Source organism: Bos indicus, chromosome 10, assembly GCF_029378745.1.
Source record: "Bos indicus isolate NIAB-ARS_2022 breed Sahiwal x Tharparkar chromosome 10, NIAB-ARS_B.indTharparkar_mat_pri_1.0, whole genome shotgun sequence".
Classification (NCBI taxonomy): domain Eukaryota; kingdom Metazoa; phylum Chordata; class Mammalia; order Artiodactyla; family Bovidae; genus Bos; species Bos indicus.
In genome coordinates, this window is record NC_091769.1 from 9,140,816 (window position 1) to 9,159,523 (window position 18,708).

At 37.4% G+C, this 18,708-nt stretch overlaps 1 protein-coding gene across 2 annotated transcripts in view; it reads right to left on the minus strand.

Moving 5' to 3' along the window:
• Positions 1–3,896: 3,896 nt before the first annotated feature.
• The window catches only part of AP3B1 (adaptor related protein complex 3 subunit beta 1), a 236,805-nt gene continuing 221,993 nt past the window's right edge, over positions 3,897–18,708 (minus strand). For both annotated transcript variants that reach the window (XM_019968085.2, XM_070796867.1), the window contains 2 exons: positions 17,624–17,762; positions 3,897–4,630 (listed from right to left, as the gene is read on the minus strand). In XM_019968085.2, the coding sequence (XP_019823644.1) occupies positions 4,477–4,630; positions 17,624–17,762 (293 nt within the window). In that variant the 3' untranslated portion in view covers positions 3,897–4,476. The remainder of the gene's footprint in view (positions 4,631–17,623; positions 17,763–18,708) is intronic.

An 18,708-nucleotide genomic window follows, 5' to 3' on the forward strand; every position in this document is an offset into this window, starting at 1 on the left:
AGAGAGCCAATGTCCCTTCCCTCCCTCCTCAGAGACCTTCCCCTTCTCTGACATTAATGAGCCCAGAATCATCTACTGGTTAGGTTTCCTTAACGTCTCTAGGTCTTAGAATAAAGACCCTTCTACATTTAAGCCTAATATTTGGTAGCTCTGGCTCTCAAGGTTGTCAATGAGAAACCAGGGTCTCAGAATGTCATTAAAGACAGGTTTGAGTCCATTGTAATAAGCCCTCATGTGAGTTGTGAGGGTTTGGGGTCTTCAGTGTGTGTAATGAACCAGCTAGGAATTATATGTACAAGTGACTATGTACCCCAAACATTAGAAATTTTAGCTTCACTTCAGCTCACAATCAATCACCTAACCAGGAAAGAGACACCAGTGGAACTTAATACTCTCTAGCTACTTTAAGTCTGAAAGACTCATTCTGGAACCAGCAGTGGCCCAGGAAATAATTCCCAAGGAAACATCTGAAACTGGCCTACAAGCAGGAGATGAAAACCAACCGAACCTGTTTCTCCTGATCTCTGATGGGAAGAGCCTACATTCCAGCTGTTCACCTGCCCCACCTTTCTTTCTGCTTCTCTGTACTTAAGTGCACAAGCTCATTGTAGCCACATCGGTAACAGCTCAGCCCCTCGTTTCTTCTCTGAACAGCATTGAGGTGGAACCTGGGGGACAGCTTCAGGAGAGAGAGGCTGTGTGAGAGGGGCAAGAGCAGAGAGGAGGGCAGGGAGAGGAAGGGGACACAGCACTTCTCAGCATGGGAGCAGTGCAGCTTTCTGTACAGAGAATGTCTAAAGAGCATTCTAAGATATAGCCTCTGCTGAGAACAATATATGCTCCCTTATCTCACTCCTGGAAACACTTTTCTCAATGCCACCCTAGTTTTAAGAGCTAGCCTCACAGGCTCAGTCAAACCTTCTCAGAGCCCTCCAGCACAGGGATCACTTCTTCCCCTAAACCCAGGAATTCTTACTGGCGCGATTTGACAATGCATCTGCCAACTGCTTCTTGATCTTTCCTAGAAGAAATCTCAGCTTCCAAACAGCCGTGGCCCGAGTGTGGGTCAGGTGACCATGTAGAATCTAACGTGTTTTTAACTTTACACATTTTACACACTGCTAACAACAACAAAAAAACAATTACATATGGTGGTTAACTTACCGGGCAGGTCAGATTAAAATCCTGTTTACTCATAACAGTTGAAAAGTTGGGGGAAAGAAGAGGAATGTTACCGACAGGGACAGAGTAAAGCACTCATGTAATTGTCTCGAGTGCTGTTTGCTGGGAAGTCACATAAAGAAAGGAGATGGAGTCTGTGAAGATTCAAAGGAACTTCTGGCCCATCTAAGGGCATATTTTTATAGTAAACACAATTTCCACTCATCTAAGACAGTAACACTATCATAAACTTGGTTTTTTTCTCTAAAATCTTGAGACGAGACCAAAAGTGATCCTGAAAACTTTTCCTGACGTAACTGGCCAAGTTGCAAGGTGTGGGGAAGGGATGGACAAGGATTTAAAAAAAAAAAAATCAAGGACATGGTCAAAAAATAATTTTCTCTCAATGAATGGACCTTCAGTTGATGGAGGAACAAAGTGTGCATTCAGAGACTGGTCTCCTCTCACTTGGGAGAGAAGGGGCGGTGGTGAGAACACGGGCTCTGCAGGCCCCTGGGCTGGCCAGTCACCTGGGAGTGGGAGTAGGAGGAAGTGAGGCTGAGCCCTGGCAGGAAACCAGGGCTCACTAACTTGGCCAAGGTCACACTGCCATCTTTATTTACTGCCAACTGGACTGTAGATTTCTTGGGGGGAACAGAGCTCATCTTCTATGTTCCCACCACAGGGTCTTTGGATGGAAAGGAAATAGTAAGGCTCTGTTAATTTTGAGTTGTAACATAGGACTTTTTTCCTCCCCTCCCATTATGTGAAAGAGGAGTTTTCCCCCCTTTTACAAAGTTGCCAATAATGTCAGAGAGATTACAGAGAGGGAACAGAAACCGTCAAAGATCTCAGGCATCCCTTTAGCTGGGCCTACTTCTTTCTTTTTAAACCTCCCTTAGGTTGTTTGTCATTCTGGGTTCTTGTCTTCTCTAATAGTAACATTTAAATGTTTAACCACAGAAACACAGAGCGCAAACTTTTCATAAACATAAAGTTATTCAAATGTTTGCTAACAGTTATTGGGAAGGGCAGGTATCTAATATTTTAACTGGGTAAAAGTTCACTGTTATAGTCTCTTCAGAATAAAACATTTTCCTTTTCTTATAATAAAGCAAATGTATTGTGATACCAAAAATGTGGCTCAGTCTGAAATACAGTATGTGAGCCATTCTTCAAGATTGGTGTACATAAAGTGTCCCATTAAGTGGGCATTAAAATGAAAAAATACAGCTGGAATTAAGAATTCAACATTGACTAACTCGACTCAATGGAACAATTTAAAAGATAATCATGGATTATGGTAAAGTTAAAAGAAATATGAGGAAAGGAACTCTGAATCACTGTGCCAAAGAAAAGTATAAAAAACAACAAAAACTCCCTGTATCTTTAACTTGGGACCGCGGTCATTTTTCTCATTTCAGTTATGTGAAAAAATGTTAAGAAGCTACTGATGTTCAAGCGGTTTCAACTGCTAGCACACCACACATTATTAATGTACATATTAAATCTAAAAATTAAGTAAAAAATGTGATCTTCTTCAAAGGTAAAATTTTTTGAAATTTCCTTCATTTAAAAAAACAGACGAATGCATGACCTCTTTTCAAAGATGCGTGCCCTAATAAGGAAAATAAAAATCTCTCTACATCATGATACGCATTTCCCCCTCTGCTTTGATGACAGTAAGCAAATATATTTTTTCCAGAAAACAAATACTTGGCCTGTCAAATTCTTTATAATGTTTTAAAAAGTTATTGACTTAAAAATCCAAAGGTGTAAAGCCCTAGGAAATAGGCTGAATAATGGAAATGCCAAGGGGCTGCAATGGCACAGAGCTTCTTGGTGCGAGTCCGTTGCAGTACACGTCTCCAGCGTGAGGAAGGGCATGTCCCGTGGCGGCAACACTTCCCCCAGATTAACTGCTGCATTTCAGGAGCAGGAACATGTAACACTCACAACCTTAAAAATCTAAATAATTTTTTCACAGCCTGAATGTCTCAAGAATGTTTCTGTTTTTCTTTCCTCTTTATATATGTTCTATAATGTTTCAATCAATGTACCTTCTCTTTTTACTTTCAAAAAATCACTAATGTGGCTCCATATAAAAGGACCTGTCTTAAAGTCTTATTACCGTGTATCACAAAGTTTGGTAAATACAATTTCAACTGGCTTTGAAAGTATTAGGAAAGTTTTCTGATAACAGAACAACCTTTTACAAAATTATTATTAAAACAGTAACTTGCCTAAGTTAGTAAAACTAAACAAACAAAAAACCCCAAAAAACACTTCAGGGAAAAGTGGTAAAAGGTTGATCAGATAACTAGTTTTTTAAGCTTTCTATCATTTAGTTTACACTAGTTAGCTTCCAAAGGCATGTCAGTCCATCAGAGCTGGGCATCAACATCTGTAAAGGAACACTGAAATTCTAACAGTCTCTTCAGTAGTTGTAATAGGCCTTTACAACCATGAAGATCTGCAATCAGATCTTTACTAAGATCAAAATTGTGTATAAGAAGACATGAAGGCTTTTGCTTTTGTTATTAAATATATCAGCTTTTTTCTTAGAGTTAACTCTAACATAAGTAGAAAACCCACGTGGTTCGAAAGTGGTTTTTCTTTCACCAACTACACTCCATTGTTTCTCTACATAATATAACACTCAAAACATTTAAAGAAACCATAGCATATGAACTTCAGGATTATAAATGATTTCTCATTAAGAATGCAAAGACGAATGTTATTCAGGTGCTAGTTTATTTATCTTATGATTCAGAGATAATTTCATGATGACGGTTGTCAATAACCAATTACAATACCAGGAAATTCATAGAACAAAATTTTGCAGATAAATTGTTGTTTCTGAATTTAATTCTAAGAAGTACACTACCCCATTTTTCATAGACCAAGCTGAGAGATCATGTCTACTATTTCTAGGCTAATTTTTGCTTACTGCGGAAAGGAAGATGATCTCCAGTGAACTCAAAGTATCCAGTTCATGTCCATCATTGTTGAACCAGGGAAGGGAGCCGCGAGGGCCAGAAGAAGTAGCAGGACAGAGAAAATGCCAAATGGATTTAGGAGTTGAGATAACTGACAGCAAAATGTATGTTCTTTGGTTAGCAAAGCGAAAAGGGGGAAAGTATTGCATTCACGATAGATACACACCAGCATTCTAAAGCAGGAGACAAGAATGTCAAGAGTGTCTTCTTCCCCCACTGCCAGATGGAAGGGCTATTATTATAAATGAAAGGCAGCAGCAGTGGATGCCAGGCACTTTTGTTGTGTGCCAGATTCTGAAGTCCAGATGTAAGCAGGTTACCCCTGGGACAGGACAGGCTTCAGCTCTCGCAGCAGAACAGAACCAATCACAGTCTTCTCAGTGTTTATGATAAGCTGCGCTGTAGAGCCTTCCTTCAGTTCCACTGTGACTAGCATCAATGACCCACTGTGCACAGTTTTAGCTGCAAACCTGAAAGGAAAAAAAAAAACAAAACACCAGAGACCTTTTATCATGAGGAGGAAAAAAGGAGACAGCATATATTCAAATAGGTTTAAAATAACTTTTTTCTCAATAATTTATTACAGGTTCCCTACTGCCCAAAACCCAAAGACAAGCATTATCCCGAAAAATCAATAAATTGCCCAGCACATGCTTACCACAAGCAGATAATTTCAGTATCTTGGGAACAGAACAGAAAAGGGAGTTCTATTTTACTTATTAGTTTGAACAATAGATGCATGTGAATAACTCTTGATTACTACATATTTGAGAATCATTTACTCATTTAATATATAACATTTCACCAGCCATTGGACCATTTAAAATAAACTGTTCTATTTTCATCTTTAAAACATGTTAAGAAAAGGTTTATCTTTCTCAAAGAGCTTGAAATTTTAATTCCTCATATCTGAAAATGATTATGCAAGAAATTAGATAATTTTATGTGCATTATCGAACTCTTACTAAGTTTCAATGAATTCATACATGTTAAAATACGTTGAGGACATGGAAGAAAATCACGTGACAGCCAAGTGTAACACTACACCCCCTCTGTCTGTATTTTTTTTTAATGTTCTGAACATTAGATCTTCTTTCTGCTTTAGAATAGGAAAGAGCAAACTTGAGGTCTAAGGCTCACACTACTAAATTCCAAGACATGAAGAACCTACTAATTACGTGGAATTAAAAGCAAAACTAGCCTTTTAAGCACTGCAATTGACTGCAGAGTCGTTGGAGACGCAGTGAAGCTCTGTCAATCCTGCTCATTGACTCTGCCTGCACAGTTGAGCCCCAGACACGGGAAGAGGACGGTCCCCTCCCAGGCCCCCGTTTTCTACATGGAGCGTGTTCCACAGTTTCTGAGGGGGGTGAGGAGGGTTTGACTGCAGGGATGACTGGAGAAAAACAAAGTTGCTGCACATGAGCTTTTGAAAACACTAACAAGTGTGGAGCAGGTCTGTGACCTGCTGTGACCCCACTTTGCAGGGCCAATCCCCTTTCCCCTTTCGGTGGGACACGTGTCTGAACCTGAGCCATCTGCCTCAATTTGCGCGACATCTCCAGCCACAATGGCACCCAGTTAGCCCTGACAACAGCTCACAATACAGAAAATCAGACCGCAGCGCTGACAGCACGCTGCGGGCCATTCAAGAGCAAGCCAACTGGTCAGTGTCTCCTGTCTGACAATTAGCACGGGCCTCGCACCGAGCCCACAGCCTCCTCAGGGATCTGTTTAATTACCATCAACATAAAAGAGGGAGTTTATCAGGAGACACTCAGAAAAACTTCACTCCCGACTTAATTAAAATATTAGCCACTTAAGCAGGAAGCAGATTCTCTTTAAATGGAAAGTAATTTCTTTTTTGAGTTTTTTTTTTTTTTTAATGACACCAAGAGCTCATAATATATTAGATTCTTTTTTTTCTTTATCTTTTTTTTTGTGTGTGTGTGGGGGGAGTACCTAATAAGCCATTTTTGGCCTCAATAGAATCATGAAGATCAGTTTTCCAACAATAATTATAAAAATGCATCAAAAGCAAAACAAATATGCTAATTTTACTAAGTTGAAAATCTTTTCAACATTTTTAAGCCATGTTTTAAAATGTTAGCTAAAAAAAAAAAAAAAAACAATTAGCTAATGGGTGGTAGATGTATTTGTGTACTCTCTCCAAAGATGCTGAAGACTTGCAAAGAATCTGATGGAGCAGTTTTTCCACTGAGAGAAGCAACTGTTAAGCAAGCAGTTTAGGAACAGAAATCATAGAGGTTTCATAAAAGCTTTGAACATATACACCCATCTGCTCTTTAGATGCCCATACAAGAGATTCGGAAACGGGCACCTCAGCTGCACTTTTTTTTTTTGGTGCCATTTTATTTTTTTAATTGAAGGATAATGGCTTTACAGAATTTTGTGGTTTTCTGCCAGACATCAACAAGAATCATCATAGGTACACCCATGTCCCCTCCCTCCTGAACCTCCCTCCCCATCCCACCCTTCTAGATTGTCACAGAGCTCCTGTTTGAGTTCCCTGATCTACAGCAAATTCCCACTGGCTAGCTATTTTACATATGGTAATGTAAATTTCCACGCCACTCTCTCCATACATCTCACCCGCTCCCTCCTTCCCTGCCCCCATGTCCATAGGTCTGTTCTCTCTGTTTCTCCATTGCTGCCCTGCAAATAAATTCATCAGTACCATCTTTCTAGAGTCCACATACATGTGTTAATATACGATATTTATATTTCTCTTTCTGACTCACTTCACTCTCTGTAATAGGCTCTAGGCCATCTGCACCTTTGAGAGAACACAAGATCACCTGCCCTCAAATGACCTCTCTTTTCTATCACGTTCTGCAGCTTTCTGCATTCCTTTTGTCCCAATTTTCGAGGTTCTTCTGCTTCCCAGGAGAACCCTATTTCTGTATTTCTGTTAAAGCCGTGTCACCAGATGACAGACTCTAGGTGGCTCTATTGTCTCACCCCTTTGTGCAACTTTCCCCACAGATGTGGTCATCACCAAATTGTCATTCAACAAATATTTCGGCAGAGGTCCCTGTTTCTGACAGGTTATCATTATGTCAACGGCAGTCTTAGTAGTCTCTATTTACTTAACACTTACGCCTTGGGACCATGCAGAAGAAGACTGCGTCACGCATTCCGAACAGGAAGGCAAAAGTGCTGCTATCTGACTGCCAGCGCTGCACAGCCCCAAAGCACCTTTTCTCTCTTTTCAACTAAAACTTAAGTTTGATGTTACAAAAACACAAACTCAGCAGAGACAACTGTCAACTCTGATGTCAGTATGTTTACAGAGATGAAAACTACTGTCCTGCTGTTGTCCAGTTACCAAGTCCTGCCCAACTCTCTGGGACCCCATGGCTACAGTCTTGTACATGTTCTTAAAATATTTATTACCGCAAAATTATCAATATTGTAAAGAATACGAATGTAGAAGAAAAGAGGTATTTGCTTACACTGCAGTGGAAACACGTTAAGCAAATCATCCTAGCAAATCTGTTAGCTGGTGTGAAAGCTACTGTCTTTTAACTAGTTCTCTATGTTCTAATGGGCACAAATGGTGGAAACAATGTTTTAAAGCAGAGGACCAGAAGATCAGATGTTCTGACATTCTCATTTCACAGTTCAAAAAGGATGTATTTAATGGAAACACAGCATGATTACAATTGGTTTCTTTTGGTCCATGGAAAGCAGAAGTCACCACCCACCCCCACCCCCAATTTATTAATCACTTAACTCCCAAACAGGCTATGCTTTAATGTATATTTAAAAGATAGTTATGCAAAGAGTACTAATTAGTAAATAACAAATAGCTAGCTTGGGGGTGTAATAAACACTGAAGACAGCTTGCGTCAAATACTTGTATACTAAATTTAATGACTGACATCAGAACCTTTGAACTTGCCTCAAACTAAGATCACACTGTGGTAAAGTGTTTTTCAGAAGAGCTGTGAAGTTTCTGATCATGGTAGTGATGACAGCAGCATTTATTAAGTGCTGTGTGCAGTGAGTGCTAAGTACCTCACTTGCATTATTTCTCTTGATTCTATGAGTCAGATCAATTCACAGAAGAGGAAACCGAGGCCCAGAGAAGTGGAGAAACTTGCTCAAACACCTACCTGGCTAGTGAATGGCTGAGCGGGAATTTGAACCCAAGCTTTCTGATTTGAGATGACACAATTCTAATATATGCAAAATGCCCTCTGAGTATTTGTTTTTTATCTGTCAACAGATAAATTAAGGCTTTTCTGATTTACCTTTTATGCATATAATCTATTATTGTTCTGCAACTTTAAGAAGAAAGATTTTTCTCTTCAAAACTTGTGCATCTGATGTGTAGTGTTCTGTAATTCAGAGCATCTTGATTTGATGCTCCATCATGACATATTTTAAATTTGTCTTTAAAGGTTAAAAAAAGAAATAAATATTCTCCTAGCCCCGACTCCTTCAAAAGAGACACCAGCAATGAAAAATACAAAACCCTGAATGGAGCTGTCATGTAAGGAGGGAGAACTGGAGACCAACCCACCTCGAACACCAGTAACACCACAAATGAGAACAAATACGTGGATGACAGTTAGAGATGCACTGCCTATGTATGATGGGCTCCACACTATTAAAAGAATACCATTTGGTATTTGTCTTAAGTTTTCATTTTCATTCTAACCACCGAGAGGGTAAAACTGTATGGATATATTTGTATTTCATCTTATTAAATGTCTTTTTGTTTATTATCTCTAGAAACTGACATTTAATTTTTGAAGTCTAGAAGAATTCCTAAGGTATGGCAAAACCCACTACAAATGTTGTAAAGTAATTAGCCTCCAATTCAAATAAATAAATTTTTTAAAATTCCTAAGATTTAAAGAAAAAGACAAAATAAGCTGGTTGCCAAACCTAAATGAAAGTATGAACTACTCTTCTAAAGACGCTAATTTGTAACTATTGAGAAAATTTATAACTATTATGAGAACAGGTCAAATAACAACACATTTGAACAAATATATTTTCTACAATGCACGAACTTATTCCTTCATGTACTTAAACCGTATGCTTTTTAGATTTGTGAGATTTGTGAGAAAATGGCTATGGACCTTAAATGCTCTTTGTTGGAATGAAAAAGAACCCTGCAACTCAGTTGTTTTTAATAACTTAAATGTTAATAGAACGTGAATTTTAAAATAGTTATCTGAGAGGCTGCATCCATCCGCAGGGTATTCATAAACATAAAATTTTTTTATGCAGAATCATATTTGCTACACTTAATGCAACAGCTCTAAGACATGCTTTTTCTTCTCTTGGATAGTCTTCCTGGTTTCTGATTTTTCTATTCTGAGTTCAATTTTCTTGTGTTTTCTGTTCTACTGGTTACCAGAAGCTGTGACAATGGCCCACTCAGGCTAAAACTTTTTTTTTCCTACTCTGTACACGAAGCCTTCAATTACTGCCTGCTGAAGCAGACAGAATCCTATTAGTAAGAAAGACGACCACAGGATGAGTGCCCTGCCCGAGCTGTATAAAAATAATTAGTCCAAAGTTGACAAATGTGTAATGAAGTCGCACCATAATTATATGTAAGAAATGCTGGTTTGAATAAGGTTCCTAACATCAAACACCAAAGCATGTTGATTTGTAGTATTATTTTCTAAATGATTTAAATGATAAATCCCTATAATTTTGAGTTAATATAGGATAACATTTTTAAAAGGCAGAGAGTTTGTATGTTGTAAAAAATCCTATTTTGTTGACTCTAAAAATGTAAAAGTTAAGCCCATTACACTATTGAATCTGTATTGAGAAAAAATTTACATGTGATTCAAGTTTAGAGAATTTATCTGAAGCAATGTATTTTTCCCTATTATTTTTTTAAAAAGGCCAGAAATATTGTAATGTTTCCTTTAACATTCTGAAGAGAATAGTTAAAACAAAAGAATTAGGTGCCATCATAATTTAGGACTCTATTTTCCATTCTAATCTTTAGAACTTGTATAAAACATGATTCCCCACGCTACCTTGTCAATGATGTGTTCTCTTTCTTTATACAAGAAAGCTAAAAAAATCTAAGCGCACTTTCTCAAGAAAGATACCAAATACTCCAGTTATTCTAGAGCATTTTTGGTTTGTCTGTTTGTTGGGGCAGGGGTGGGATGGGACTTAACAGAAAACCAGAGAGTAAAACAAATAAACTCTTACCCCATTCTCTCTGAGTACTTACAAAATTGTCAGCCAGAAGGAAAACCATCAAGAATACCTTTCTTTCATTTTTACATGAAAACATTTATATATTCCTATTTGAAAAACTGTTGCATTGTAGAAAATTATCTCACAAACAGTAGAACTAAATAAAATTTAAATATAGAATATCCTAAAGAAAAAATTAACTGCAGTTTGGTTATTTCTGAAATATCCAAATACGCCTTTCGTGTAAAAATTAACTGAGGTCCACATTTGTTTTTCAATGAAATGCTGCTCAGAGCCTTCAGAGATCAAAGCAGTCAGATAAAAAGCAGTGCTGCCCCCTAGTGGATAACCACCAAACTGAGAAAAACTCTGATCACAAAATAGGTTTCACAAATCTTAGTAATGTTTGAGATTCCAATTTGTTTTTGCTTTTTTGGGGGGGCCATGCTGCTCAGCTTGTGGGACTTTACATCCCCAACCAGGGATTAAACTGGGCCCTCAGCAGTGAAAGCACCAAGCCCTAACTACTGGACCACAGGGAATTCCCTCTGACTTGTTATGGAGTAAGATTGAAGCCTGGCACCTTCATATTATTAACAACTGTATGTACAAACTTTTATTTTCAGACAGATGAAGTTCGGTGACTATAGTACCAGGCTTATAAAATTCGGGCATCAAGACAACAAATGCCATTCTTTTCCATATGGGCCTTCAAAATTACCCGGTATTTAAATATTCCATAGTTAGGGTTCAGTCCATTCTGAAGGAGATCAGCCCTGGGATTTCTTTGGAAGGAATGATGCTAAAGCTGAAACTGCAGTACTTTGGCCACCTCATGAGAAGAGCTGACTCATTGGAAAAGACTCTGATGATGGGAGGGATTGGGGGCAGGAGGAGAAGAGGACGGCAGAGGATGAGATGGCTGGATGGCATCACTGACTCGATGGACGTGAGTCTGAGTGAACTCCGGGAGTTGGTGAGGGACAGGGAGGCCTGGCGTGTTGCGAATTCATGGGGTCACAAAGAGTCGGACACGACTGAGCGACTGATCTGATCTGATCTGATCAGGGGAAAAGAAAGAAAACAACTAGCAAATAAAAACAATAACTTAAAGATTGACCAACCTAAGAACCAAAACCAGGAAAACAGCAAAGACTTCACCAAAAATTATCTATGTCCTTCATGTTTGTAACCCCAGCATTAACAAAATCTGTCACAATGGTCTTCAAAAAATACTGAATTAAGGACTTACACAATATGGATATTTTAGGATACAAACAATGGTATATGCCAATACTTAAGCATTAAACATGTATACACAGTTTAAGGAGTAGAAATGAAAAAGTTGTTCTTTACAACTACTTTATGTTAAAAAAATTATTTTGATCCTAAAACAATAAATGGTCTTTAAGTGTGTTGATAAATTTAAAAAGTTGGCTGCCAGGTTGCCATGGATTCACAGTTCCATTCACAGCATCATATTTTTCTAATAGTTAAGGACCTAAGTAATAACAGTAAAACAACACTTACTTTATTAGGATTGTAATTATTCACAGGTTGTACATGTTCAAAATTTGAAAATTAAAAAAGTGACACAGTAAACAAAATCCAAATCATAGATTAAGAAATATAGGGGGTAAAAAGGAATGTTACATTCCTGAATACACATTAACAATGAAAGCTCTTCTAAGGTTTTACTGAATAAATTAAGAACTAAAATAGAATCATGACAGAGACATGGCTTTCTGCTTTCCCTCAAATATCACATTTTCCCCTTATAAGGTCAATCTGTTGTTCATGAAAGGGTAAAATGCGTAGGTTGTATGATATAACAAAATAAGTAGGTTGTACGATAATTGTTTTTAACAATATTACTGTATATGAATGTCAGAATTCCTGAACTGGGTTAAAATGTCAAACTGGGTTAAAATATAAAATGCTGAGACTGCTGAAAGACTACTTATGGTCTGAGACTGTTTCATCGCCACCACTGTAATGTGCTCCTAAATAGCAACCCACCCCAGTATTCTTGCCCACGGACAGAGAGGCCTGGTGGGCTACAGACCACGGGGTTGCAAAGACTCGGACACGATGAGTGACTGAACAACTAATTCCTTTCTTGCTGGAGCATATAGGACAGAAGGAAGAAAGCTTAAATCAAACATCTTGTCTACTGGTATTCCTTAATGACTAACCTGTGAAAAAGAAACATACAAGGAAAAATGTTTTTTAAAATACAGCATGTAAAAAAAATAAAATGAAATAAAATAAAATACAGCATGTGGCTGTCATTAACCACAAACTTTGGGAACATCTGTCTGTCTGCAACTACTTGGAGTACTGGCTAAAGTGCAGATTCCTGGGCCCTATCCCAGTGGCCCTGAGTCTGAGTTTTTGGGTGTGGGTCCCAGGAATCTGAGTTTTACAAAAACTCCTACCTGGTTCTTTTATACAGAAAAACCTTAGAGATTTTGAAGGTACAGATTTTTCGGCTTTCTGCATTTTGATCATTATACCTTAGTTGATCAGAGGACAAACAATGTGATTAAGGCAAATGCACTTTTAAAAAAAGGCAGTTTTTACACTGTTGAATAAGAATCTCCTTCAAAACCCCTGAATTTAATTTCTTTCTTAGAGGAGAACAAGACATTTTTTTCTGGCCCTAGAAAAACCTAGAATTTCCAAGACTAGTGTCTCTAACCTCCCCTAAAACTTATAAAATAATCTTTTAACTTTTCAGTCTATTTGTATAGTGACTTACTGTGGTTCATTCTGCTTTTTGTATATATTTTGTTGTTTAGTCGCTCAGTCACGTCTGACTCTTCTGCGACCCCATGGACTGTAGCCTGCCAGGCTCCTCTGTCCATAGGATTTCCCAGGCAAGAATACTGGAGTGGGTTGCCATTTCCTTCTCAAGGGTATCTTCCTGACCCAGGGACTGAAGATGTGTCTTTTGCATTGCACTGCATTCCCACCTGGGAATCCCATATTCTTTACTAGTATTGTTTTAAATAATAAGCTTTAAGACTTTCAGTGTCTCATATGGCACTGTATTACGAGTATCTAAACAAGACATGAAGACATTTGGCTATATATTTAGTAAATGCTTTGATTCTTTTGATTCTGATGTCTATCATGTGGTAACTGTAATTTGGAAAATAGCAAGATTGGCACAATGACCATAACTCTGCAGGTCTCAGTAAGATGGTTTTATTCTCAAAGAGCAACTTTTTTGATCTGTAAGTACCTACCATGGAAATGAAGATAGAAATTAAGTGTTCTAATAGTATACTGGTTGGGTTTCTGATTCTATGGCTCATTTAGAAAATCAAAGCTAAATGTCACATAATCTAAAAGTAGTTATACTTTTTCAACTGATCTTTAAAAGTGGTTAACTATACTTAAAATGCTCCTGGTTTTTCAAGTGAATTCCATAAAACTTGTGCTCCTTTAATTGACTTTTCCTTAATGGAGATATTTTCTGCTAATGTATTAGGAGCCATTTTCTATTATGTATTCAATTAAAATGTCTACTTTATATTATCACACACTTCTGCATATTAATGAAGATTCATTTTTTTCTTAGCTAATTCTTATATAAGTATTTTTAAACTTGGTTTTTAATGTAAAAAATATTCAAATTGTAAAGAGTAGTAGGAACAAATGATCCTAAAACTAGACAACAGGACTTAATTCATTGAATGGTCACAAAGAATATTCTAATGTTAATTTAAAAGTCCTCTCAGAAATAAAAGACCCTGAAAAGGTAGGCCAGCCAAGAATAATTTAATTTCTTAAAATACTAATGGTCAAAATACTTTTCATGCACATTGTTTTTTTTTCAAGTAATTTTAAACTTATTATCATTAATAAATACAAGAATGGTTTTGGGCCTATTTTTCATAAATTCAAAAAAGCAACTACCACAGAGGAATAGAGAAGTTATTAAAAAATCTCATAGAGATTTCAATTTTATTATGACAATTAATATATAAACTTAGATATATAAATTCATTCATCCCACAGGGTAATACACTGTTGAACACTACCATTAAAAACATTAATAAAATTTAATAAAGTAGTAAACAATTTTTGTTATTATGAACAGTAATTGCTATTTCATTTTAAATGAAATGAAGATAGCCATGGGTACAGATTTTACTAATAATTGTTTATTTTGGTTTTAACTTACTGGGCATAAAAGAGTGGCAAAAGTGTTACATTTGCAGGATAATAATTTTTGTTATTTTTACTATTGAAGACCACAAGTAATTCTAGATATTTATTATCTGGAAGCCTTCTAAAATTTAAAACATTATTATAGCCATACCTAGCTATAAAAAAAAGCAAAATGTAAAATGAGACTTTTGAGGCAAGTCAAGATAGCACAGCCTGTTCTGAATTAGATACAGCCATTTCATCCTCTTCTGGCTCTGTAGTAACTTGGACTCCCCCATCAAGTTACAGAGCCAAATACCAGGCTGCTGTGATAAGGCTTCATTATAAAAGTGTCAACACACTGCCGAAGTATATGCATATGAGGACCATGGACCATGACGTCTAAGTGCAGGCTTCCCTGGTGGCTCAGTGGTGAAGAATCTGCCTGCAGTGCAGGAGACGCGGGTTTAATTCTTGATCCGGGAAGATCCCACATGCTGCAGAAAAACTAAGCCCGTGCGCTACAGCTACGGAGCCCGGGAGCTGCAACTACCGGGTCCACCTGCGGCAACTCGGAGCCGGTGCGTCTAGAGCCTGCGCTCCCCAACTGGAGAGTAGCCCCTGCCTGCCACAACCACAGAAGACCCGGCACAGCCAAAAATAAAAGCATAACATTATTTTTTAAAAAGTGTAAGTGCAATTTCTGCATTCCAAAGTTGAAGAGACATGGTTCCTATTGTGTACCTCCCCTGTACTGGTATGGGTAACTGAGAATTGACTGTAACTTAATCATCTGAACAGGCATTAAACCACTTCTAAACCACCAAGACAAGTTACAGGCAAATTTTATGCTTTAATTAAGAATTATACAATTGTGCTAATAAGTGTCTCTCTGTTTCCCAAAAGGAAAATAGTTTTCATATTTGTTGGCTTTGAGAAGGTATTTTGGCTATTTTCTTCTAAGAAACAAAAATGTGGAACACTGTCATTGCTTTCAGAAAAGTTAAAAACCCACATACGATGCAAAACAAAATTAGAAGTTCCAGCATAAAGAAGGGTTACCCTATGTTGTTTCGTCTATTATGAAAGAACATATTAAAGTTAAGACTGAAGTACTGCTGGATACTAGGTGAGTCAGGTAAAATTTCATAAAGCATAAGCTAAAAGTTACAGATGACGTACAATATTTTGATGTTTTAGTAATTTCAATAATTCAAAGGATCCATAAGTAAAACACAACTTCTGCTATAGAAAACCACTCAGGAAAATGAGAAAAAAAAAAAAAAAAAATTCAAAGAAGAAAACAAAACAAGGAAGACATAGAATCAAAAATTTTCACTGAAAAGTCTTCTTTCTGTTCATTTTTTCCCCTATTGAATAACACTGATAGATAAGTTGTATTTGTATAGCTCCCTGGTGGCTCAGTAGTTAAAGCGTCTGCCTCCAATGCGGGAGACCCAGGTTTGATCCCTGGGTCGGGAAGATCCCCTGGAGAAGGAAATGGAAATCCACTCCAGTCTTCTTGCCTGGAGAATCCTATGGACGGAGAAGCCTGGTAGGCTACAGTCCACGGGGTCGCAAAGAGTTGGACACGACTGAGCGACTTCACTCACTCACCAACAAGAAGACTTTCTATCCATTTTATTATTTTATCCCCAACTTATGTGAGAATGACAGGGCTTAACATAAAGAAAGGGAAGCAGATCAGATCTCAGATGGAAGGTGCTCAGATCTCAAGCAATTGACTTAGTGACCTCCCTTTCAAAAACAAATAAAGGCACAGGGTAAATTTGATTTGTGACTGCTACATGCAGTTTTCAATCTGTCATGATGAGCAGGTGAAGTCAGGCAACTCTGTAACGGCAGATCAAGACTTGAACTCAGCTCTTCTGATGTGAAGTCCAACGTTCTTCCACAGATAACGTAATGTCATTTCAATCACCTTCTTTTCCCTGCCATCCATTTCCAAACAGATGAGGAACTTAAAGCCCATAAGGAGAAGTTATAAAGCCCAATAATGGCAGAGTTGAGTCTAAAAAACCCAGATAACCCACAGAAATCTTTATTTGGGGCCTCTCTTGCCCCTGTATTAATTTAAAAAGATACATTCAATTTCTAAAGGTTTGAAGGCACTCTCTTTGATTTTAAATTATTTCCTAAATGTAATGATGGAAGTATGCATTGGCAGTAGAATGACAGAGGAATTAAAGATAGTTTGCAATGAATTCCCTTAAGCTGACAGAGGACTAAGTAATCACTGCATATTTATTTAAGGAGTAATTATTTTACTTTCAAGTCACTAGCATTCGTATAAATACAAAGAAGGCACATACTAATCACATTTTCTGCTACCTTTGAGGGCAAATAACTTGGACCTCACAGTTTAGATGGCTGGCGTGAAGATACTTCCTGGCGTAAGAAACAGACGCTGCATTTGACACCATAATGGTTCCTTGCCACTGGAAGCAGCCTCAAGGGATTGCTGTCAAAAAGAAATCTATACCCAAACTTCCCCTCTTTTAAGTTAAAAAAGTTCAAATCCACTGCTTTATAAAACAGTTCTTCCTGGAATTCACCGACTGTAGTGAAGTAAGAAATTCTCAGCCATATCTCACACAAATACCTTTACAAATCACCAAGCTACTATAAAATGCAGGTACACTATCTGCATCTTTCAGGCAAGTCCATATACATGTACTAAAGACTGTACAAAACACAATCCCATCAAGCCCATCCAAACCCAATGTATTATCCTAAAAAAGAAGGGGCATAGATATGTTATTCCCTAGTGGCTCAGCTGGTAAAAAACTCGCCTGCCAAGACATTAGATACAAGAGACACAGCTTTGATCCCTGGGTTGGGAGGATCCCCTGGAGAAGAAACGGCAACTCGCTCCGGTCTTCTTGCTTGGAAAACTCCATGGCTAGAGGAGCCTGGTGGGCTACAGTCCACGAGGTCGTGGAGAGTGGGACACGAATAAGCGTGCGTGCGCGCACACACACACACGTTTAGGACTTAATATTTTAAAGGAAAATTATGAATTGAAAATCAAATATTTATACATGTATACAAGTTACCTCCACATCACGGGTCAGTGAACATACCTGTGTATATTATCTTGTCCAGAAGGGACTACACCCACATTGGCTACATTTACTATCTTCTGAAGGATCACAGAGGAAGCAAAATTCTGTGGGGCAGCAATAATCGTGGTGGAAGTTTCATTCATTCCAGAGAGCATGCCTGTAAGAGCAGAAGGAGGCTCTCTTTTACTGATTTCTCTTTGAAAACTATATTAAACAATTTAAAATTCCTAAGTCAAAATCTAAAAACTTTCTAAAGCAGAATACCACTTCAGAATGTAATTTACAAGATAATTTATCATAAAATTAAAAAGAACTGCAACTGATTAAATTTTAAAAAAATCCTAGTGGTGTTGAAAAATCTATAAAAATGCAATTGAACATCACTCTTAATAACCTGATTTTAAATACTATGATTGATAAAAACATAGAATCACAAAGATAAAATTTTACTTTCAGTCCCTTTAAAATATACTCAATTAATTTGGGCTCCATAAACTATTAAGTTTTCACTATTTAAGAGCTCTCCCCCTTCCTTTTCATTCAAAGATCTCTCTTGCCAAATGCTGCCTGAGAACAAACCAAAGTGTTTCTGGAATAACTAGCAGCATTACATGATGAATTGTCTCAATATAATGGATCAAAGTTATCTCAACAGTAACTGGAAGTCACTGAACAGCTGTGTGGTTCTAAAAAATGGACAAGTATCTAAGCTACACTGAGTGGTAACAGTATTTGCCTAGTTAATGGAACTATGGTTACTGACAAAAATAATCAAAATTTCTGAAGCAAGAACGTCTGAAAACAAAGGGAACAATGTAAATTGGAAAAATTTAAATCCCAGAGACATTTCAAATAATAATTAAAAAAGATCACGAACAAAGCAAAATCATGAATAAAAACCATATAGAATTAACACAAGGCATGCTGTTAATGTCAGAATCTTATGTACAAATGTTCAAAGGACAAATTCAATAACCCACGAGATACTTGGAACAAAAACTGAAATTAAGTACCCAGTTTAAAAAAAACAAAAGCTATAAATATTAAATGCCATCTATCTGATTCTGTGATGTTAAGTCACTGACATCCAAAAGTATCTACTA